Below are 23,513 nucleotides of genomic sequence, written 5' to 3' on the forward strand. Positions count from 1 at the left end.
CTGCCCTCCCAGGTGGATATAAAATGTCCCATGACCTATTTTGAAGAAGATCAGTGGAGTTCTCCCCTGTGTTCTGGCCAATATTTATCCCTCTTGATCCCATGGCACTATGCTGAAGAACAGCAGGTGTCCTGACTAACAGTTATCCCTCAACCAATATCACTAATACAGATTATCTGGTCATTACCTCATTGCTGTTTCTGGGAGCTTGCAGTGTGCAAATTGGCTGCCATGTTTCCTACAGTACAACAGTAACTACACATCAAAAGTACTTTATTGGCTGGTAAAGCGCTTTGGGACATCCTGAGGTTGTGAAAGGTGCTACATAAATGCACATACTTTTTTTCTTCATTGATGGTAAACAGTCATCGTCACTCTTGATTACTCAGTTGATAAATGCCTTAACTGACAGGGCACTAAGCCACACAAATCAAGAAGGTCCTAGCTTTGATCCCTAGTCTGTGCTGAATTAGCTCTCCTCAGCCAGGATGGGAACGCTTCAGTTGGCATCAACATCACTGGGTTAGGGAGGGGGAGGGCAATCAACCAGATCCTGCTCACTAATCAGTGACGTCTGCTAGAAAGTGCATGTGCACAAACATTGGGATCATAGAATCATATAGCACAGAAGGAGGCCGCTCGGCCCATCGTACCTGTGCCAACTCTTTGAAAGAGCTAACCTATTGGTCCCATACCCCCTGCTCTTTCCCCAAAGCCCTGCAATTTTTTCCTTTTCCAGTATTTATCCAATTCCCTTTTGAAAGTCACTACTGAATGTGCTTCTACCATCCTTTCAGGCAGTAAATTCCAGATCATAACAACTCACTGCAGAAAAAAAATTCTCATTTGCCCCCTGGTTCTTTTGCCAATTACCTTAAACCTGTGTCCTTTGGTTACTAACCACCCTCCTGCCAGTGGAAATGGTTTCTGCCTATCTACTCTATCAAAACCCCTCAAAAATACTTCATTGGCTTTGGGACGTCCTGAGGTCGTAATGGGCGTTATATAAATGCAAACTCTTTTTTGCAGGGACTATGCAGATGCAGATGGTTACAGTGGTGAAAACTTGAGGAAGAGGGAGAATCATTTTGCAACCATATACCTCGCACTCGCACCGTTTGTACAAAGTAATTTGATTACCCTGAAATATCTGACTGTATATAACGAGAGGCGTGAATCTTTTATCCTTCTTATTGATTCTCCTACCGTGTCGCGCTTGGAGTGCAGCGAGGTTTATGCTCAATCCCTGACACTCTTAATCGGATAAACGGGATTTGCCTGTCAGCCATTCTCAGTTTACACGGGAGGAAATAAATAATCTTCTCATAACTTTGCACAAAAAAAAACACGCGCAGGCGCTGCTTTAAAGTTAGTCCTGGAAATTCCTGAACAAACAAGATTTTTTTTAAAAATCACATCCGGGAATGGCTGGGCAGTATATATATAGCCTGTTATTAATTAAAAGGAGGCGGTTTAAAAAGGAGTCTCTTGTAGGGACATGCAGCATCGCCTGGCACCTGAGAATGCTGCGCCCCAGTCTGATCAAGGGTCAAGGCACCTGCACAATTCATCATATGAAAAACACACTCAACAACCAAGTGACATTAAGCTAAGTCAGAACCAAAAGCGCTTATATATATAGATAGATAGATATAAAATATTAACATTAAGGTAAAGCTAACCTGGGCGGTGTTGGAGGTTCCCAATACCTGCAGAACAGGTAATTCCCATCTGCGTTGATAAAGTGCGGCAGATCCTTGTAAAACAAGCCTTGAGGAGTCATAGGATCTCTTCCACCCTGCAGCATTGCAGCGCAACAGCAACTTGTAGCACACATATTAAAAAGGAGAGACAAAACAAGTCAACAAGTTACGTATTTGTTGGATTTTTTTTTGGAAGTATTAAGAAAAATAAACTTTGTAGCCATAATAATGACTCTCCGGTACAGTGACACATCTCAATCCATGTGCACAAGAACCGGTACAGAAGACGTTTGAATTGGAAATAGAACACAGCACAGACCTTAAATGAATACACGTAACGGACCGCGAAACAATCACAGAACACACGGAAACTCTTACATCGGTATCAGAACGCTTTCGCTTTGTCGCTTCTCCCTCGCTTCAGATTGCACTTGACAACAAACCCCCTAAAAGGCTGATAAGATTTTTTTTACACTTCCTTCTCTCTCACTCAAGTTGTAAACTATGAAACCAGATCGACTGCCTCTGGCGGTGTCCTGATGCTGTCTCCTTTGCTAATTTAGTATTTTGTTTCAAAGAGGGAGGGAGGGAGGGACAGACCCGGGCGCAAGGAGGAGGAAGCCCTTTGTACCCATGTAAAACGCCAGCTCTCTTCCCATGTCCATGAATAAATAAGGATATATTAACCACAACACCACTATTGTCCACTAGACACATGTGGCTAATTGGGAATCCGGATGTGACTGATTGCATTTCTGATTAGTAAATTTAAAAAATGAGTAATAATAAACACTGTCTTGGGCATGTGATTTCAATACTCCTGTTCACACAGGATATGAATGTGAACATTAATCTTTTTATTCGTAAAGTGGTAAGACACAAGCAGAGTGGTTATTTTTTTGATCATTGTGACTGCTTTATTTCCTTGGTCACTGAACGGTGGTAGATGTTTGTTAAGTAAATATCCAGGTGTGAAGTGCATTTACCTGTATTGTGTGTGAGGCGTTTTCTAGTAAAATTAATGCATGTGGCTAAAACGGTGTTGCGGTAGCCACAGCTGTAACTAGTCAGCGGTTTCTATTGGGCAACACTGTATTACACAAAACATACTCCACCTTCAAAGCTATGAGCAGATGGAAGCCAGTTTTGTGATGTGGCCTAATGCAGAGTAATGGGCTAGCTGATCTCGCAACCTTCTAAAGAAAGACTTTGCATTTAACACATGGTCCATGTGATCTCCTGGACTGGTTTCAGTAGCCTGAGGGGGTGGGAAAGGAAGTTTCCAGAGTATTTTTTCTCTTATTGGCCCTGGGTTTCTCTTCTCTCCCAGGAGGTTACATGGCTGCAGGGGTCGGGAAGTATCTGGTCGCGATGCTCCAACCATCATGAGTGTGGGGCAGGCTTGATGAACCAGCTTGTCTTTTCCTGCCCGTCAATTTTGTATGTTCATATGTTTATACGGCACTTTTCACAATCTTAGGGTGTCCCAAAGTGTTTTACAGCCAAAGTATGTTTGAAATGTAGTCACTGTAATGTAGGAAACACAGCAGCCAATTTGTGCACAGCAAGATCCCACAAAAAGCAATGTGATAATGACCAGATTATCTGTTTTAGTGATAAATATTGGCCCAGACACCAGGGAGAGCGCCTCCTGTTCTTTAAAATAGTGTCATGGGATCTTTTACATCCCCTGAGAGGGCAGATGGGACATTGGCTTAATGTCTCATCTGAAGGACAGTGTAGCACTCCCTCAGTACTGGAGTGTCAGCTCAGATCTTGTGCTAAAGTCTCTAGAGTGAGATTTGAACCCACAACCTTCCTAACTCAAAGACGAGAGTGCTACCACTCCAGATAAAATTTCTCTTTCCACAACCTTAACTCACTACTTCACTAAAATAGCAGCCACAGAATTGCACGCAAAACAAAAACAGAATTTGTTGGAAATACACAGCAGGTCAGTCAACACCTGCAAAGGGAAAAGATGGGATTACTTTTCAGTTATAACCCTTTATCAGAACCAAAAAACTAAAAGATAAGCAACCATTTTAATAGGAAAGAAAGAAAGCTGGGGTAGTACAACAGATTCTTCAATCACATGAGAAGTTAATGGTTTAAATAAACTGCTTAGTAGAAAAATGTTATGATGTAAAAGATGACCTCAGTGAGGTAATGGAAAGATGTTAAAAGGACAAAAGGATGTGCAAATTGCTAAGACATTGAAAAGACAAGGGTGAGGCCCACAAAGATTACAGATGTTTCATTACAAGTGTCTCATTATTAATACCTGGTTACAGATCTCTTACATAGAATTACATAGAACTTGCAGCACAGAAACAGGCCATTCAGCACAACTGCTCCATGCTGGTGTTTATGCTCCTCACGAGCCTCCCCCCACCCTTCTTTATCTAACCCCATCAGCATACCCTTCTATTCCTTTCTCTCTCATGTACTTATCTAGATTCCCCTTAAATGCATCTATTCCATTTACATCAACTACTCCTTGTGGTAGTGAGTTCCACATTCTAACCACTCCCTGGGTAAAGAAGTTTCTCCTGAATTCCCTATTGGATTTATTAGTGACTATCTTATATTTATGATCCCTAGTTTTGGACCCGTCAGAAGTGGAAACATCTTCTCCATCTCTACCCTAGCAAACCCCTTCTTAACTTTAAAGAGCTCACCCCTCAGCCTTCTCTTTTCTAGAGAAAAGAGCTCCAGTCTGTTCAATCTTTCCTGATAGATATAACCTCTCAGTTCTGGTATCATGCTTGTAAATCTTTTTTGTACCTTCTCCAGTGCCTCCTTTTTGTAATATGAAGACCAGAACTGTTCACAGTACTCCAAGTGTGGTCTAACCAAGGTTCTATACAAGTTTAACATGACTTCCCTGCTTTTCAATTCTATTCCTCTAGAAATGAACCCCAGTGCTTTGTTTGAAATTTTTCCTACTAAAATGCACCACCTCACACTTACATTTATCTATATTGAGGGAGGAATGTTAGTCAGGACTCTTCTTGAAATAGTGCCATAGGATCTTTGGTATTCCTGAATGATTGGAACAGGCAGACAGGACCTTAGTTTCATTGTCTCATTTGATTGACGGCATCTCCAATGAAGCACTCCGCCAAGTACTGCACTGGTGTTTCAGTCATATTATGAGCTCAAACTCCTGACTTGAGTATAGAAGATTGAGGGTTGATCTGATCGAGGTGGTTTAAAATGTTAAAAGGATTTGATAGGGTAGATATGGAGAAACTATTTCCTCTAATGGGGGAATCAATAACAAGAGGACATCATCTTAAAATTAGAGCTAGGCCATTCAAGAGTGAAATTGGGAAGCACTTTTGCACACAAAAATCTGGAACTCTCCTCCCCCAAAAGGCTGTGGATGCTGGGGGACAATTGGAGCTCTCTAGACTGAGATCGATAGATTTTTGTGAGGTAAGGGCATCAAGGGATATGCAGCAAAGACAGGTAAATGGAATTGAGGTGCAAATCAGCTATGATCAAATTGAATGACAGAGCAGGCTTAAGGGGCTGAATGTCCTATTCCTGCTCCTAGTGTGCCTATGGGACTTGAACCCCCAACTTTCTGAGACGAGCACACCAGCAGCTGACACACAGCTACACACGTACTGCAGACCTGAGTTAGACAGTGCATTGCACTTAAGCGGATGCAGTTCATCCAAACTACTAGATAAAGGGCTCAAACCCCCTCTGTGTGAACCAAATACAGCAACATACATATTACAGGCAATTTACAACCTTCCGGCCTCAATATTGAGTACAACAACTTCAGATCATAACCACCATTCCCATTTTTTTGGACAGCAGGTACTGGTAATGGTTCTGCTGTTGCCATTTGCACCTCCTCTGGACCCATCGTTTGTTTCTTTATTGTCCCATTATCACCCCCCATCATCCTTTTTGTCATTTAATCACTCCTGCCGTCCAGCAGGCAGTGCATTCCAGTTCATAACAATTCACTGCATTAAAAAAATTGGTGTTGCTATTGTTGTTGTTGCTACTGTCGCTGGTGGTGGCATTGTTGTTGCTGTTGATGTTGTTGCTGCTGCTGTTGTTGTTGCTGTTGTTGCTGCTGTTGTTGGTGGTGGTGTTGCTGCTGTTGGTGTTGCTGCTGTTGTTGGTGGTGTTGTTACTGCTGGTGTTTGTGTTGTTGCTGCTGCTGTCATTGGTGTTGTTGCTGCTGTTGTTGTTGGTGTTGTTGTTGGGTCGAATGGCCTGTTTCTGTGCTGTAAGTTCTGTGTAATTTTATGTAAGACACCTGTAATCAGACTCTCATAATGAGACACTTGTAATGAAACATCTGTAATCTGACATGTCATCTTTGTGGGCCTCTCTCTTGTCTTTTCAATGTCTTAGCTATTTTCACGGCCATTTGTTCTTTTAACATCTTTCCGATCATCTTTTATATCATAACAGTTTTCTATTAAGCAGGTCGCATCTTATTTAAACAATTAACTTCTCATGTGGTTGAAGAATCCGCTGTTACTTCCCCCATCGTTCTTTCTTTCCTACTAAAATGCTTGCTTATCTTTCAGTTTTTGGTTCTGATGAAGGGTTATAACTGAATCGGAATCACATCTTTTCCCTTTGCAGGTGTTGACTGATCTGTTGTGTATTTCCAAGATTATCTGTTACTGTTTTGCATGCAATTCTGTGGCTACTATTTTAGTGAAATAATTAACCCATTGGAGATAAAGAAGTGGAAAGAGAAATTTTGTACTTATGTGTCAGCCGTGACTCAGTGGGTCGCACACTTGCCTCTGAGTCAGAAAGTTGTGGGTTCAAATCCCTCTCCAGAAACTTGAGCATAAGATCTATGATGATACTCTACTGCAGCACTGAGGGAATGCTACACTGTCAGATAATGCCAGCTTTTGGATGAGCCGTTAAACCGAAGATCTATCTGCCCTCTCAGGTGGATGTAAAAGACATTTTTTCGAAGAAGAGCAGGTGGAGTACTTCCCCGTGTCCTGGCCAATATTTATCGCTCAACCAACATCACTAAAACAGATTATATGGCCATTAGCGCATTGCTGTTCATGGGAGCTTGCTGTGCACAAATTGGCTGCCGCATTTCCTACATTAAAACAGTGACTATACTTCAAAAGTACTTAATTTGCTGTAAAACGCTTTGGGACATCCTGAGATCATGAAAAGTGCTGTATAAACATATGAACATACAAAATTGACGGGAAGGAAAAGACCAGCTGGTCCATCAAGCCTGCCCCACACTCATGATGGTTGGAGCATCGCGACCAGATACTTCCCGACCTCTGCAGCCATGTAACCTCCTGGGAGAGAAGAGAAACCCAGGGCCAATAAGAGAAAAAATACTCTGGAAACTTCCTCTCCCACCCCCTCAGGCTACCGAAACCAGTCCAGGAGATCACATGGACCATGTGTTAAATGCAATGTCTTTCTTTTCTTTAGAAGGTTGCGAGATCAGCTAGCCCATTACTCTGCATTAGGCCACATCACATGTGGAATATGTTTTCTGTAGTGCAGTATTGTCTAATAGAAGCCATTGACTAGCCACCTGCACTAATTTTAGTAGAAAACACCTCACACACAATACAGGTAAATATACTTCACACATGGATATTTAGTTAACAAACATCTACCGCCATTCAGTAACCAAGGCGGTAAAGCACTCGCAATGATCAAAAAAACACTTGCACACTCTGCTTTTCACCTCACCATTTTACCAACAAAACTTAAAGTTCACATTCATACCCTGTGTGAACAGGAGTATTGAGATCACATGCCCAAGGACAGTGTCTATTACTCATTTTTAAATTTACTAATCAGAAATGCAATTAGCCACATCTGATTCTCAATTAGCCATGTCTGAATTCTCAATTAGCCAAATCTGGATTCCCAATTAGCCACGTCTGGATTCTCAATTAGTCACATCTGGATTCTCGATTAGCCAAATCTGGATTCTCAATTAGCCACGTCTGAATTCTCAATTGGCCAAATCTGGATTCCCAATTAGCCACGTCTGGATTCTCAATTAGCCACATCTGGATTCTCAATTAGCCACATGCGGATTCCCAATTAACCACTTCTGGATTCCCAATTTGCCAGTAGTGGGTTCCCAATTAGTCACATCTGGATTCTCAATTAGTCACATCTGGATTTTCAATTAGCCACATGTGGATTCCCAATTAGCCACATGTGGATTCCCAATTAGTGACTTCTGGATTCCTAATTAGTCGCTTCTGGAATCCCAATTCGCCACGTGTCTAGTGGTTAACGTATTGGACAACACCGATGTGGTGTTTAATGTGTCCTCACTTATTCCTGGCCATGGGAAGATAGCTGGCGTGCAGTACACACAAGGGTACAAAGAGCTTCCTCTTCCTTGTACCCGAGTCTGTTTCTCTCTATCTTGGTTTTTGAAACAAAATACCAAATTAGTAAAGGAGACAGCATCAGGATGCCGCCAGAAGCAGTCGATCTGGTTTCATACTTTGCGACTTGAGTGAGAGGGAGAGAGAAAAGGGGGTCTTTTAGGTATTTGTGGGTAAGTGCAATCTGAAGCGAGGGAGAAGCGACAAAGCAGCAGCGTTCTGATGCCGATGTAAGAGTTTCCGTGTGTTCTGTGATTGTTTCGCGGTCCGTTACGTGTATTCATTTAAGGTCTGTGCTGTGTTCTATTTCCAATTCAAACGTCTTCTGTGGTGCCTGTTGTACACATGGATTAAGGCGTGTCATTGTACGAAAGGGTACAACTCCATGGAGAGTCATTATTATGGCTACAAAGTTTATTTTTCTTAATACTTCAAAAAAAAACAATAACAAATATGTAACTTTTTGAATTGTTTTGTCTCTCTCTCAATGCTATGTGTGCTACAAGTTGCTGTTGCTTTAAAAAGGCGCAGAAAGGAGAGGATCGTATGACTCCTCAAGGCTTGTTTTACAAGGATCTGCCGCACTTTATCAACGCAGATGGGAATTACCTGTTCTGCAGGTATTGGGAACCTCCAACACCGCCCAGGTTAGCTTTACCTCAGTGTTAATATAAATGTATGTGTTTTTGTATGTCTTGGTTCTGGTTTAACTTAATATCACACGGTTGTTGAGTGTGTTTTTCATATCATGTATTGTCCCGAGTCAATTTTATATCCTCAGTTTAAAGGGGGGGGGGAATTTGGGGGCATGTGTTGCAGGACTGAAATTGATCAGACTGGGGAGCAGCATTCTCTGCTATCAGGCGATGCTGCAAGTCCCCACAAGTGACTGTGTGTTATCTCATTTTTAAACCGTTTCCTTTAAATTAATAACAGGTTGTATGTACTGCCTAGCCATTCCCGGATGTGATTTTTAAATTAGGAATTTCCTGGACTAACTTTAAAGCGTATTTTTGCAAAGTTATGAAAGGATTTCCCCCCCCCCCCCCCCCCCTACACAAACGGAGAGCCTGACAGGCAAATCCTGCTTATCCGATTAAGACTGGCAGGGATTGAACATAATTCTCGATGCACTCCAAGCGAAACACGGTGAGATATTCCATAAGAATAGATGATTCATACCTCGCTCGTTATGCAATCAGATATTTCACTATCATTAAACTACACTGTTCAAGTGGTGCGAGTGTGAGTTATATGGTTGTATAATGATTCTCCCTCTTTATAATGGTGAAAATTTGAAGAAATAGGAGCAAGAGTAGCCCCCCTCCCGCCCCAAATACGGTCCCTCGAGCCTGCATCTGGATAGTCCCTGTAATTTTGATCGTTTCATTAGGATTTAAGTAAAGACGATTGAAAGTAATATTTTACCCTTTAGTAAAGTGGATGCCCCTCCATTCAGTGACTGAATACATAGAGGTTACAACTTAGAGCACTGTGCACAGCTCTGGTCTCCGTATTATAAAAAGGATATAGAGGCACTGGAGAAGGTGCAAAAAAGATTCACAAGGGTGATACCAGAACTGAGAGGATATACTTATCAGGAAAGGCTGAACAGACTAGGGCTCTTTTCTCTAGAAACGAGAAGACTGAAGGGTGACCTACTAGAAGTCCTTAAAATTATGAAGTGGTTTGATGAGTTTCCACTTGTGGGCGGACCAAAACTAGAGATCATAAATATAAAATAGTCACTATTAAATCCAAAAGGGAAATCAGGAGAAACTTCTTTACTCAGAGTGGTTAGAATGCGGAACTTGCTACCACAAGGAGCAGTTGAGGTGACTAGTGTAGATGCATTTAAGGGGAAGCTAGATAAACATATGAGGGGGAAAGGAATAGAAGGATATGTTGGTAGGGTGGGAATGAAGTAGGGTGGGAGGAGACTCGTGTGGAGCATGAATGCTGGCATAGACTAGTTGGGCCGAATGGCCTGTTTCTGTGCTGTAGATTCTATGTAAACACAAACAGGCCATTCAGCCCAACCAGTCCCTGTCCCATTTACTGTCCACATTAGCATATAGTTCTAATCATATTTACCCACCCCGTCCCTGCACCCTTTCATCCCCTCTCTCTTCCACCTATCCAATCTAATCCTGAATGTTGACAGTTTCTGCCTCAATCACTAACCCTGCCAGTGAATTCCACAGCCTCACCACTCTCTCTGTGAAGTAGTTTCTCCTGACCTCTTCTAAATCTCTTGCATTTAATCTTGTATCTGTGGTCCCTCAATTACCTGAAACAGTTTGCTTCTATCTACCTCATCCCATCTTCTCACAATTTTAAACACTTCTGCGTTGTTCTAACTAAATGCACCACACAGACCAGGAGGAATCCGGATTCAGTGAGGGGGAGGTTTAAAAAAAACAACCAAAGTGGTGAGAATGTGGAACTTGCTGCCATATGGAGTGGTTGAAGCAGATAGCATTGGCTCATTTAAAGGGAGGCTCGATGGATACATGAAGGCCTCTGCCCCAGCCCCATCTGCTGCTGAAACCCTCATCAGTCTTTTATTACCTCCAGGCTCAACTATTCCAATGCTCTCCTGGCCGGCCTCCCATCTTCCACCCTTTTAACCTCATCCAAAACTCTGCTGCCAGTATCCTAAATCGCACCGACTCCTGTTCACCCATCACCCCTGTGCTCGCTGACCTAAGTTGGCTCATGGTCCCTGAATGCCTCCATTTTAAAAATTCTCATCCTGGTGTTCGTATCCCTCCATGGCCTCGCCCCTCCCTATCTCTATAACTTCCTTCACCCCTACAACCCTCTGAGAACTCTGGCCCCTTGTCCATTCCTGTCTCCCCACCATTGGCGGCCATGCCTTCGGCCATCTGGGCCCCACATTCTGGAATTCCCTCCTTTGAAAGAGCTATTCAATTAGTCCCACTCCCCTGCCGTTTACCCATAGCCCTGCAAATTTTTTAATTAAAATTTTAATCAATTTTATTATTTTACATGGAATTGAAGTAAGACTAATAGATCTGTAGTTGCCTATGTCTGTTTTATCACCTTCTTTGAATAGGGCTACCACATTACCCTGTTTCCAATCTATTGGTACTTCCCTAGAGTTCGTGGACTCCAGGAGTGTCCGTGGATATTCGAAAGGTACCACTAGATTGGCCAGGACACTGGAAGAATTCCCTGCTCTTTTTCGAATAGTGCAAAAGTATCTTTGATGTCTATCTGAACGGGCAGATTTCAGTTTAACGTCTCATCCAAAGGACATCACCTCCAACAATGCAGAACCCCCTTAGTACTGCATTGGAGTGTCAGCCTGGATTGTGTGCTCAAAATCTGGAGAGTGGCTCGAAGTCACAACTTCCTGACCTGGAGTTGAGACCACTTCGAACTGAGACAAGCCGACAGTTAAGAGTTTTTCCTCACAACTGGCAAGGTGACAGACTGGAAATAGAGTCCACCCTGTTTCAACCACACACACATAACCTTTCATATGTTATGAAAATGTTTTGATAGAGTATTTAGGGAGAAATTGTTTCCACTGGCAGGAGGTTTGGTAACCAGAGGACACTGAAGATAATTGGCAAAAGAGCCGGTGGGGGGGGTGGAGGAGATGAGGAGAATTTTTTTCACACAGTGAGTTGTTATGATCTGGAATGCGCTGCCTGAAAGGGCAGTGGAAGCAGATTCAATAGTAACTTTCAAAAGGGAATTGGATAAATACGTGAAAAAGTATTTAATTGGCTGGCTGTAAACTGCTTTGGGACACCCTGAAATAATGAAAGGCGCTATATAAATGCAAGTCTTTCTTCCTTTCTTTAGTCTCTCTTGTGACTTTGGCCGTTCCTGATTTTTATAGAGGCGGTTTCGTTCTGTTTGGAGTCAGTGTTTGTGCTGCCAGTGATTATTGATTAGGAGTAATTTTAGGAACTTGTGTTTCTGTTGGGAAGCTTTAGCAAATCAAGAGCACGTATCAGAAATTCCATCAATTCAAATGATCAGAAAATCACATGCAGTGCACACCTGAATTTCCAGCATGCGTTCCCGGCAGGTGAGGCTCCCATCGTGAGGGTGAAGTCGAAAAATTATACATATTGTGTTAAATTTACAGTAATTGTATCAATAAACAAACTAATCTCCTGTGGCATTGCTCAGGAGGTTAGCATAGGGAGCGTGGTTATGATGGGGAGCTGTGCTTAACCTGCCCTGCCCCCTTAAGGCCAATGCTCAAAAAATACTTGATGTGGGGAAGTGGTCTTAAGTGGAATAGTGACTCTTCCAATGCTTTCCTGGCCAGCCTCCCATCTTCCACCCTCCTTCAACTTGAGCCCATCCAAAACTCTGCTGCCTGTATCCTAACTTGCACCATCCATTCACCCATCATCCCAGTGCTCACTGACCTACATTGGCTCCCGGTCCAGCAATGCCTTTTTAAAAAAAAAAATTCTTATCCTCATGTTCAAATCCCTCCATGGCCTCGCCCTGCCATATCTCTGTAACCTTCTCCAGCCCTACAACCCCCCTGAAGACTCCATTTCTCTGAATCTTGCCTCCTGTGCAGCCCCCACCCTTTGCCTCACCTTTAGCCACCATGCCTTCAGCCACCCAGGCCCCACTTCCCTCTTTTTTTTAAAAGGCCCTACTTTGACCAAGCTTTTGGTCATCTCGCCTAGTATCTCCTTCTTTGATTTGGTGCCCACTTCTTTTGGTTACACCTCTGTGAAGGGTTTTGATATGTTTTTCCATGTTATAGGCGCTATATAAACGTAAGTTCTTCTCTTCTCCTTCAAGCACAGAGCAGGAATTGGTCTCAGAACCACAAGCATCCAGTTAGCATGTACAGTAATGAGTGTGTGGTGGGTTTTTAGATTTAGTAGCTTCCTGCTTTCTCCACTTCAACAAACCATCAGTCAAGATTTCTCGCCAATAGTGAAACTCCTGATACAGCAAAATGTTAGAGGGCAACTTTGCCTCCTGAAGAGGATTTTGCTTGTAAAGGGTTTTGCTGCAAATACATGCAGCGTTTATTCATGATTTATTGACTTGTATCTAGCTTGCGATTCCTTTTGGGTTCTCTCCATGTTAAGTAATACACCCAGTCAACATGACAGGCAAACAATCAACTTGACTCTGCCCCAACAATGTGCTTCATCCCCAATCTCTGAAGACCACCAGCTCCCACAAAACTGCCACATTTCTATTTCCTATGCGCCATCCTGGCGCCTTTTGTGTAAAACTCCAATTAGTCTCAAATTAGCAGCATTTTTTTTTGTAGTCACTAGGACCTGGGTTGAGACTGCCCAAACTCGCTTCACGTGGGACATTTTTGGCCAGCAATGAGAAGATTTTCATCCCATCAGGGCAGTGTGCAGTGGCACCACCCAGTTTCCCCCCCCCCCCCCCAATATGCAATAATTGCAAACCCCACCATGGCCTCACACTCCCACTACCACTCTGTTTCCCCGTCCACTTCTCTCCACTGTTGATGGCAGAGCCTTCAGCCATAATGTTTCTGCACTCCAGAACTCTCTTCCTAATTCATGCCACCTTGCTTCACCTCTCGTCATCTTCAAAACCTCCTCCAAAACGAGCGCTGTTCAGCCACACCTTCAATCACCATCTATAACTCTTCTCCCGACTCTTGCTTGGTGTCCAGTTGCCCTTCTACCATACTGGAAACTACCTTGGGACACTTTACTACATGAAAAAGTAGTACAAGTTGTTGATCATGCGTATCTCATCAACAGAGAAACATTGTAAAACATCCTCTCTTTAGTAAGCTCCTTGCTACAAGGTATATTTTGGACAGCTTCCAAGAAAGCCTTATAACGCACCTGTGTATTGTGCCTAGGTGTGTTATATTTGTATGTCAGCTGTGGCTCAGTGGGTTGCACTCTCGCTTCTGAGCCACTAGGTTGTGGATTCAACTCCCACTCCAGAAACCTGCGCACATAATCTAGGCTGACACTCCAGTGTAGTACTGGAAGAGTGCTGCACTGTCGGAGGTGCCATCTTTCGGATGAGACATTAAACAGAGGTCCCGTCTGCCCTCGGTTGGACTTAAAAATCCCACGGGCACTATTTCAAAGCGGAGTTCTTCCTGATTTCCTGGCCAATATTTGTCCCACAACCAATTCCACCAAAACAGGGGTTCAAATTAGATAACCCCCAAATCAGGGCACAGGGGTTGTGGTGCGCAATTAACCCGCGCCTGGTCATTCCAATGTAGGCAGCACGTGAGATTCGGCTCCGCATGGAGTCTGAGTGGAGGTCAGACATCGCACACATAAAACACAGATGCAGGTCACATCCCTATGTTTACAAACTTATGATAAAACATTGAATAAAGGTTGCGCACTACTAAATCTCTCATCCTCCAATCTGCACACCAGATCTCACCAATCTGCTGATCTAAGTTTTTACCAGGCCCGCGAGAGAGCGTGCACTGAGGTTTTCTGATGATGCACTAGAGTCCTTAGTGCAAGAGGTGGACAAAAGGAGGGGCATCCTATATCCGCAGGGGAGCAAGAGGCCCTCCAGACATATGTTCAAGAGGCAGTAGGGACGATTCAATGCCAGGTGCATAGCACCACGAACATGGATGCAGTGCAGAAAGAAGTTCAATGCTTTGACATGAGTGGTCAAGGTGAGTAAGGTCAAGTGGCATCACTCGTCGACCATTACCCTTTGCTTCCTGCCACTAAGTCAATTTTGGATCCAACTTTTCCTTGGATCCCATGGGCTTTTACTTTTCTGACCAGTCCCATGTGGGACCTTGTCAAAAGCCTTGCTAAAATCCATGTAGACTACATCAAACGCATTACCTTCAATGACCCTCCTTGTTACCTCCTCAAAAAAATCCAATCCAGTTAATCAGACACAACCTTCCCTTAACAGATCCATGCAGACTGTCCTTGATTAATCCGTGCCTTTCTAAATGACTATTAATACTGTCCCTCAGAATTGTTTCCAATAATTTGCCCAACACCGAGGTTAGGCTGACCAACCTGTAATTACTCTGTCTATCCCTTTCTCCCTTTTTAAATAACGGTACAACTTTAGCAGTCCACCAGCACTATGCCTGTAGCCAGAGAGGATTGGAAAATGATAGTCAGAGCCTCCGCTATTTCCTCCCTTGCTTCTCTTAACAGCCTGGGATACATTTCATCCGGGCCTGGTGATTTATCTACTTTCAATCCCTGTAATATTTCCTCCCTCACTCTGTTTATCCCATCCAATATTTCACACTCCTCCTCCTTAACTACAATGTCTGCATCGTCCCTCTCTTTTGTGAAGACAGACGCAAAGTATTCATTACGAACCATACCCACATCTTCCACCTCCACACACAGGTTACCTTTTTGGTCTCTAATAGGCCCTACTCTTTCCTTAGTTATCCTCTTGCTCTTGATTTTACTTGCCAATATTTTTTCATGCCCTCTCTTTGCTTTCCTAATTTCCTCTTTAATTTCACCTTTGCACTTTCTATACTCCTCTAGGTTTTCTGCAGTATTGAGCTCTCAGTATATGATATAAGCTTCCCTTTCTTGCTTTATCTTACCCTGTATATTCCCTGACATCCAGGGTGTTCTAGTTTTGGGAGTGCCACCCTTTTTCTTTGTGGGAACATATTTGTTCTGAACCCTCACTATCTCCCCCTTGAATGCCTCCCACTGCTCTGACACTTATTTATCTTCAAGTAGCTGTTTCCAGTCCACTTTTGCTAAATCACTTCTCAGCTTAGTAAAATTGGCCTTTCCCCAATTGAAAACTTTTACTTTTTTTATTTGTTCATGGGATGTGGGCATCGCTGGCGAGGCTGGCATTTATTGCCCATCTCTAATTGCCCTTGAGAAGGTGGTGGTGAGCCGCCTTCTTGAACCGCTGCAGTCCGTGTGGTGAAGGTTCTCCCACAGTGCTGTTAGGAAGGGAGTTCCAGGATTTTGACCCAGCGACGATGAAGGAACGGCGATATATTTCCAAGTCGGGATGGTGTGACTTGGAGGGGAACGTGCAGGTGGTGTTGTTCCCATGCGCCTGCTGCCCTTGTCCTTCTAGGTGGTAGAGGTCGTGGGTTTGGAAGATGCTGTCGAAGAAGCCTTGGCGAGTTGCTGCAGTGCATCCTGTGGATGGTAAACACTGCAGCCACTGTGCGCCGGTGGTGAAGGGAGTGAATGTTTAGGGTGGTGGATGGGGTGCCAATCAAGCGGGCTGCTTTGTCCTGGATGGTGTCAAGCTTCTTGAGTATTGTTCGAGCTGCACTCATCCAGGCAAATGGAGAGTATTCCATCACACTCCTGACTTGTACCCTGTAGATGGTGGAAAGGCTTTGGGGAGTCAGGAGGTGAGTCACTCGCCGCAGAATACCCAGCCTCTGACCTGCTCTTGTAGCCACAGTATTTATATGGCTGGTCCAGTTAAGTTTCTGATCAATGGTGACCCCCAGGACGTTGATGGTGGGGGGTTTAGCAATGGTAATGCCGTTGAATGTCAAGAGGAGGTGGTTAGACTCTCTCTTGTTGGAGATGGTCATTGCCTGGCACGTGTCTGGTGCGAATGTTACTTGCCACTTATCAGCCCAAGCTTGGATGTTGTCCAGGTCTTGCTGCATGCGGGCTCGGACTGCTTCATTATTTGCGGGGTTGCGAATGGAACTGAACACTGTGCAATCATCAGCGAACATTCCCATTTCTGACCTTATGATGGAGGGAAGGTCATTGATGAAGCAGCTGAAGATGGTTGGGCCAAGGACACTGCCCTGAGGAACTCCTGTTGCAATGCCCTGGGGCTGAGATGATTGGCCTCCAACAACCACTACCATCTTCCTTTGTGCTAGGTATGACTCCAGCCACTGGAGAGTTTTCCCCCTGATTCCCATTGACTTCAATTTTACTAGGGCTCCTTGGTGCCACACTCACTCAAATTCTTCCTTGATGTCAAGGGCAGTCACTCTCACCTCTGGAATTCAGCTCTTTTGTCCATGTTTGGACTAAGGTTGTAATGAGGCCTGGAGCGACTGGTCCTGGCAGAATCCAAACTGAGCATCGGTGAGCAGGTTATTGGTGAGCAAGTGCCGCTTGATAGCACTGTCGTCGACACCTTCCATCACTTTGCTGATGATTGAGAGTAGACTGAGGGGGCGGTAATTGGCCGGATTGGATTTGTCCTGCTTTTTGTGGACAGGACATACCTGGGCAATTTTCCACATTGTCAGGTAGATGCCAGTGTTGTAGCTGTACTGGAACAGCTTGGCTAGAGGCGCAGCTAATTCTGGAGCACAAGTCTTTAGCACTACAGCCGGGATGTTGTCGGGGCCCATAGCCTTTGCTGTAACCAGTGCACTCAGCCATTTCTTGATATCTCGTGGAGTGAATCGAATTGGCTGAAGACTGGCTTCTGTGATGGTGGGGACATCGGGAGGAGGCTTGGATGGATCGTCCACTTCTGGCTGAAGATGTTCTATCATTGTCCTTTTCCATAACTATTCTAAATCTAACTGAATTATGATCTCTACCACCAAAATGCTCTCCCACTGATACTCCTTCCACCTGCCCAGCTTCATTCCCTAAAACTAAGTCCAGAACTGCTCCCTCTTGTTGGGCTTGCTACATACTGGCTAAAAAAGTTCTCCTGAATGCATTTTAAGAATTCTGCGCCCTCTATACCTTTTGCACTGATTGTATCCCAGTTAATATTAGGGTAGTTGAAATCTCCTACTATTACTGCCCTATTGTTTTTTCACTACTCAGAAATTTGCCTACATTTTTGCTCTTCTATCTCCCCCTGACTGTTTGGGGGTCTATAGTACACTCCCAGAAGTGTGACTGCTCCTTTTTTTTTCTTCAGTTCAACCCATATGGCCTCATTTGATGATCCTTCGAACATATCCCTCCTCACAGCTGTAATTGTTTCTTTAACCAATATTGCCACCTCCTGTCTTTTTTTATCTCCCCTCTATCTCATCTGGTGTGGAGGCTGGTAGCGGCCCACGTTTTTTGAATGTGGGGACGGGAGGAATGCTCCTGCTCCTTCTGACTCCACATTTAGGTAAGTATATATTAAAACCTTGCATAGAATCACATAGAATTTACAGCACAGAAACAGGGTTTATGCCAGTGTTTACGCTCCACATGAGCCTCCTCCCACCCTACTTCATCTAACAATATCCTTGCCCGCCCCCCCCCCAACCCCGAGTCCACCTTAGTCATGAGTCAATTATGTGATTCTTTATCGAAGGCCTTTTGAAAATCCAAGTATATTACCTTTACTACATTGCCATTATCTACTCTTCCTGTTACTTCTTCAAAGAATTCCCTTGTTGATTGTGATCCAACAGGCAGTCCCTTTAGCTTCAGGAGTCAGAGGGAACTTTAACTTTTTGGAAACATTTAAATTTTTAGCTTGACTAGCATGGTACTTATTGCTTATGGTACTGCACTAACAGCCGAGAGGTTGTGAGTTAACATCTCCCCATGCCAATCAAATTCAATAAATCTGTTCTAATAATACCATGGGATTTTTATGTCCACCTGAGCGGGCAGATAGGACCTCGCTTTAACGTTTAATCCGAAAGACGGCACCTCCCACAGTGCTGCACTCCCTCAGTGCTGCACTGGGAGTGTCAGCCTAGATTATGTTCTCAAGTCTCTGGATGCACAAGAGGCCAGAATTGGAGGAACGCAGAGACCTCTGAGAGCTGTAAGGCTGGCGGAGGTTACAAAGGTAGTGAAGGGCGAGGCCATGGAGGGAGTTGAACATAGGTGAGTACTTTAAATTGGAGGCATTACTGGACCGGGAGCCATTGTAGGTCAGCGAGCACAGTCTGAGTGAACTGGACTAGGTGAGAGTTAGGATACAGGCAGCAGAAATTTGGATGAGCTCAAGTTCGGTGGGTGGAAGATGGGAGGCCGACTAGGAGAACATTGGAATAATCGAGTCTGGAGGTAAAACAAACATGAATGAGGGTTTCAGCAGCAGATGGGCCGAGGCAGGGTGGAGACGGACAATGTTATGGAGTTGGAATCAGGGTTGAATTACAGGTTTTAGTGCGACTTGTTTTATGTCGAAGGTGATGGTTGCTGTTCTGCTGCTCAAATCTTTTTTCACCTAATTCTTCCAGGGCTCTAGTGATGATCGTACATTCTGCAGGAGAACACAGCGGCCGCTACTCAGAAGTTGTTTCGCTGCTACTGAAGCATTCCCTGTACGTATTTGCACATGATCACGGTAAGTACCGTCTGCCCAGTCTTAACTCCAACACAAGAGTCAGGAAAGTATTTATATGCAGCACCATCTTTTGGTGGCTAGTGACTGCAGTACACAAAACAATTGCTCAAATATTTACTGTTGATTTCTCCTTCTTCCTCAACTGTGAACTCCTAAGCACTCACTTTACCTGAATTGATCTGTCACAAAACATTGAATGGATTGCTGATAAAATATGGATTGGATCTTTCATAAAAACCTACAATAGAGCCCTCACAGAACTTGTTATAGCAACACAGGAACAAGGGTAGGTTCATCCCATTGTACCTGCTCCACCATTATTGCTATCCATGGCAACTCTCTTTTTAATCCAAATTGACTGCCTTCTTCCCATGTCCCTTCCTTCCCAAGTAAATATCTATCTCCCTCTTAAACGCCTCAATTGACTTCACATCTATAGCCTTCTGGGGCTGTTTGTTCCACATCCTCAAATTCCTTTGTGTGAAGGTGTTTTACCTGCAGCTGATTCTAACCAAACCTAACAGAGTTCCAGGATTAACAACAACTTGCATTTATATAGCGCCTTTAACGTAGTAAAACGTCCCAAGGCGCTTCACAGGAGCGATTATCAAACAAAATTTGACAGCGAGCCGCTTAAGGAGGTAGTAGGACAAGTGAATCATAGAAAATTTATGGCACAAAAGGAGGCCATTCGGCCCATCATGTCAGCACCAATGTGGCCGAAAATGAGCCACCCAGCCTAATCCCACTTTCCAGCACTTGGTCCGTAGCCCTGTAGGTTACGGCACTTCAACTGCATATCCAAGTACTTTTTAAATGAGTTGTGGGTTTCTGCCTCTACCGCCCTTTCAGGCAGTGAGTTCCAGACCCCCACCACCCTCTGGTGAGAATTTTTTTTTCCTCAGCTCCCCTGAGAAGGAATACTTCTACCAATCACTTTAAATCTATGCCCCCTGGTTATTGACCTCTCTGCTAAGGAGAAATAAGTCCTTCCTATCCAATCTATCTAGATCCTCATAATTTTGTACACCTCAATTAAATCACCCCTCAGCCTCCTCTGTTCCAAAGCCCCCAGCCTATTCAATCTTTCCCCATAGCTAAAATTCCTCAGACCTGGCAACATCCTCATGACCCAAAGCTTGGTCAAAGAGGTAGGTTTTAAGGAGCGTCTTAAAGGTGGAGAGGTTTAGGGGGGGATTTCCCAAGCTTAGGGCCTAGGCAGCTGAAAGCATGGCCGCCAATGGTGGAGCGATTTAAAATCGGGGATGCGTAAGAGGCCAGAATTGGAGGAGCGCAGAGATCTCGGTTGTAGGGCTGGAGGAGTTTACAGAGATAGGGAGGGGCGAGACCGTGGAGGGATTTGAAAACAAGGATGATAATTTTAAAATCGAGGCGTTCCCAGACTGGGACTCAATGAAGGTCAGTGAGCACAGGGGTGATGGGTGATCGGGATTTGGTGCGCGTTAGGATACAGGCAGCAGAGTTTTGGATGAGCTCATGTTTATAAAAGGTAGAATATGGGAGGCCAGCCAAGAGAGCATTGGAACAGTTGCGTCTAGAGGTAACAAAGGCATGGATGAGGGTTTCAGCAGCAAATGAGTTGAGGTGGGGTGGAGATGGGTGATGTTATGGAGGCGGAAGTTTGCGGTCTTGGGGATGGAGTGGATATGGGATCAGAAGCTCATCTCGGGATCACATAGGACGCTAAGGTCGCAAACGGCCTGGTTCAGCTTCAGACAGTGGCCAGGGAGAGGGATGGAGTCGGTGACTAGGGAACAACGTTTGTGGCGGGGACCGAAGACAATGGCTTCGGTCTTCCCAATATTTAGTTGGAGGAAATTTCTGCTCATCCAGCACTGAATAAAGGACAAGCAGCGTGACAAATCAGAGGCTGTGCAGGGGTCAAGAGAGATGGGGGTGAGGTAGAGCTGGGTGTCATAGAATTATAGAAAGGTTACAGCACGGAAGGAGGCCATTCGGCCCATCGAGTCCGCACCAGCTCTATGCAAGAGCAATCCAGCTTGTCCCTATCCCCGTAGCCCTGCAAATTTTTTCCTTTCAAGTATTTATCCAGTTCCCTTTTGAAGGCCATGACTGAATCTGCCTCCACCACCACCTCGAGCAGTATATTCCAGATCCTAACCACTCGCTGTGTTTTTTTAAAAAAGTTTTTCCTCCTGTCACCTTTGGTTCTTTTGCCAATCACCTTAAATCTATGTCCTCTGGTTCTTGACCCTTCCGCCAATAGGAACAGTTTCTCTCTATCTACTCTGTCTAGACCCTTTATGATTTTGTGTCTGTGTTTTTGGATGATGTCGCCAAGGGCTGCATGTTGATGAGAAATAGGAGGGGGCTAAGGATAGATACTTGGGGGACTCCAGAGGTAATAGTGCAGGAGCGGGAAGAGAAGCCATTGCAGGTAATTCTCTGGCTACGACTGGATAGATAGGAATGGAACCATGCGAGGGCAGTCCCACCCAGCTGGATGACGGAGGAGAGGCATTGGAGGAGGATGGTGTGGTCAACTGTGTCAAAGGCTGCAGACAGGTGGAGAAGGATGAGGAGGGATAGTTTACCACAGTCACATAGGATGTCATTTGTGACTTTGATAAATTCTATAAACTTGCAAGGCTACAGGGGAAGAGTGGGGGAATGGGACTAACTGGATTGCTCTTACAAAGAGCCGGCACAGGCTCAAAGGGCCGAATGACCGCCTTCTGTGCTGTAACAATTCTATAATTCTCCAAGGGCCGTTTCAGTGCTGTGGTGGGGGTGGAAACCTGATTGGAGAGGCTCAAACATAGAGTTGCTGGAAAAATGGGCACAGATTTGGGAGGCTACAACACGTTCAAGGACTTTGGAGAGGAAAGGGAGGTTGGAGATGGGACGGTAGTTTACAAGGACAGAGGGATCAAGGGTGTTTTTTGAGGAGGATGATGATGATGGCAGATTAGAAGGGGAGGGGGACAGTACCTGAGGAGAAGGAACCATTAACAATATCAGCTAACATGAGGGCCAGGAAGGGAAGTTGGGTGGTCAGCAGTTTGGTGGGAATAGGGTTGAGGGAGCAGGAGGTGGGTCTCATGGTCAAGATGAGCTCAGAAAGGGCATAAGGAGAGATCGGAAAGAAACTAGAGAAAGATGCTAGGGCAGGGGGGAACTGTAGGGGAAATTTGGCTTGCTGGGCTAGGAAGGGAGGGAAGCAGCAGAGGCAGCTGAACGGATGGTCTCAATCTTAGTGACAAAGTAGTCCATGAGCTCCTCGCACTTGTTGGAGGTGAGGGTGGTTGAGGCAGGGGAGAGGGTTTAAGAAGACTGATTGTAGTGAAGAGAAGCCGGGGGTTATCTTTGCATTCCAGGATGATCCTGGAATAGTGAGCAGTTTTGGCAGAGGACAGCAGGACCTGATCTGGTAATGAATGGCTAAACCAGTTGTCCTCCTCCATAAAGGTTCAAGTCCCTCTCCCTTGGAGAGGGAGATAACGGCTGTACCGGGGGAATGACCAGGCTGAGAGAGAGTAAAGGTTTTAATGGGGACAAGGGCATTAAAAGGTGGAGGTGAGGGTGTGATTGAGCAGATTAGTAGCTGCAGAAATATCGTGGTGAATATAGGGCCAAAGGCTAGATGGTTGGGAATTTGAAAGTGCCATTGTAAGTGACTAGGGGGAGAGTTTTTTCTAGGGGTGAACACAGAAGGAAGTGGGGTTGGGAGGGGGAAGAGGGATGTGAGTGGAGAGGGATACAAGGAAGTGATCAGAGATAGCCTTGACACGATGGGAATAGAGAGGCCACGTGAGATGGCAAAGTCATGAATATGGGTTGGGGTGTTTATATGGAGGGAGAGATTAAGGGAGGATAGGAGGGCAGTGAACTCAGAGGAGAAAGGGCATGATGAGTTGAGGCGGAGGTTGAAATCGCAGAGGACGAGAAGTCACTCGGTGCAGAGGCTGAGGGAGGAAAGCAGAGAAGATATCTCTGAGAAACTTGGGTGGGCAGTAGAGGGCAAGGATTTTAAAGGAGAGGCAAGAGGGATAAAACAAGTTGAGATGCTCGAAGAAGGTGCCAGAGGAGTAGGGGGACAGACCAAGGTGTGATTTGGTGATAAGTGTCACCGCCACTGTAGCAGTCTGGACGGGGCAAGTGGTGAAAGGTATAGCCAGGTGGGGAGGCTTCATTAAGGGGGAAGGTG

General features: G+C 44.7%; 2 protein-coding genes across 7 annotated transcripts in view; one reads left to right on the forward strand and one right to left on the reverse strand.

Moving 5' to 3' along the window:
• LOC137334001 (monoglyceride lipase-like) overlaps positions 1-2,270 on the reverse strand; it is a 61,290-nt gene extending 59,020 nt beyond the window's left edge. The window contains exons 1-2 of one of the 2 annotated variants that reach the window (XM_067998393.1): positions 2,082-2,270; positions 1,683-1,823 (exon numbers count right to left, since the gene is read on the reverse strand). In XM_067998393.1, coding sequence (XP_067854494.1) covers positions 1,683-1,807 — 125 coding nt within the window. In that variant the 5' untranslated portion in view covers positions 1,808-1,823; positions 2,082-2,270. The other variant, XM_067998392.1, reaches the window with a different exon arrangement.
• Positions 2,271-8,059: 5,789 nt separating this feature from the next.
• LOC137334002 (monoglyceride lipase-like) overlaps positions 8,060-23,513 on the forward strand; it is a 55,974-nt gene continuing 40,520 nt past the window's right edge. The window contains exons 1-3 of one of the 5 annotated variants that reach the window (XM_067998396.1): positions 8,060-8,256; positions 8,590-8,730; positions 19,218-19,324. In XM_067998396.1, coding sequence (XP_067854497.1) covers positions 8,630-8,730; positions 19,218-19,324 — 208 coding nt within the window. In that variant the 5' untranslated portion in view covers positions 8,060-8,256; positions 8,590-8,629. Of the gene's footprint in view, positions 8,257-8,290; positions 8,314-8,431; positions 8,731-19,217; positions 19,325-23,513 lie in introns of those variants that run through there. The other 4 variants (XM_067998395.1, XM_067998397.1, XM_067998394.1 and 1 more) reach the window with 4 other exon arrangements.

The sequence above is a fragment of the Heptranchias perlo genome, chromosome 17 (assembly GCF_035084215.1).
Source record: "Heptranchias perlo isolate sHepPer1 chromosome 17, sHepPer1.hap1, whole genome shotgun sequence".
In the NCBI taxonomy this organism is placed as follows: Eukaryota; Metazoa; Chordata; class Chondrichthyes; order Hexanchiformes; family Hexanchidae; genus Heptranchias; species Heptranchias perlo.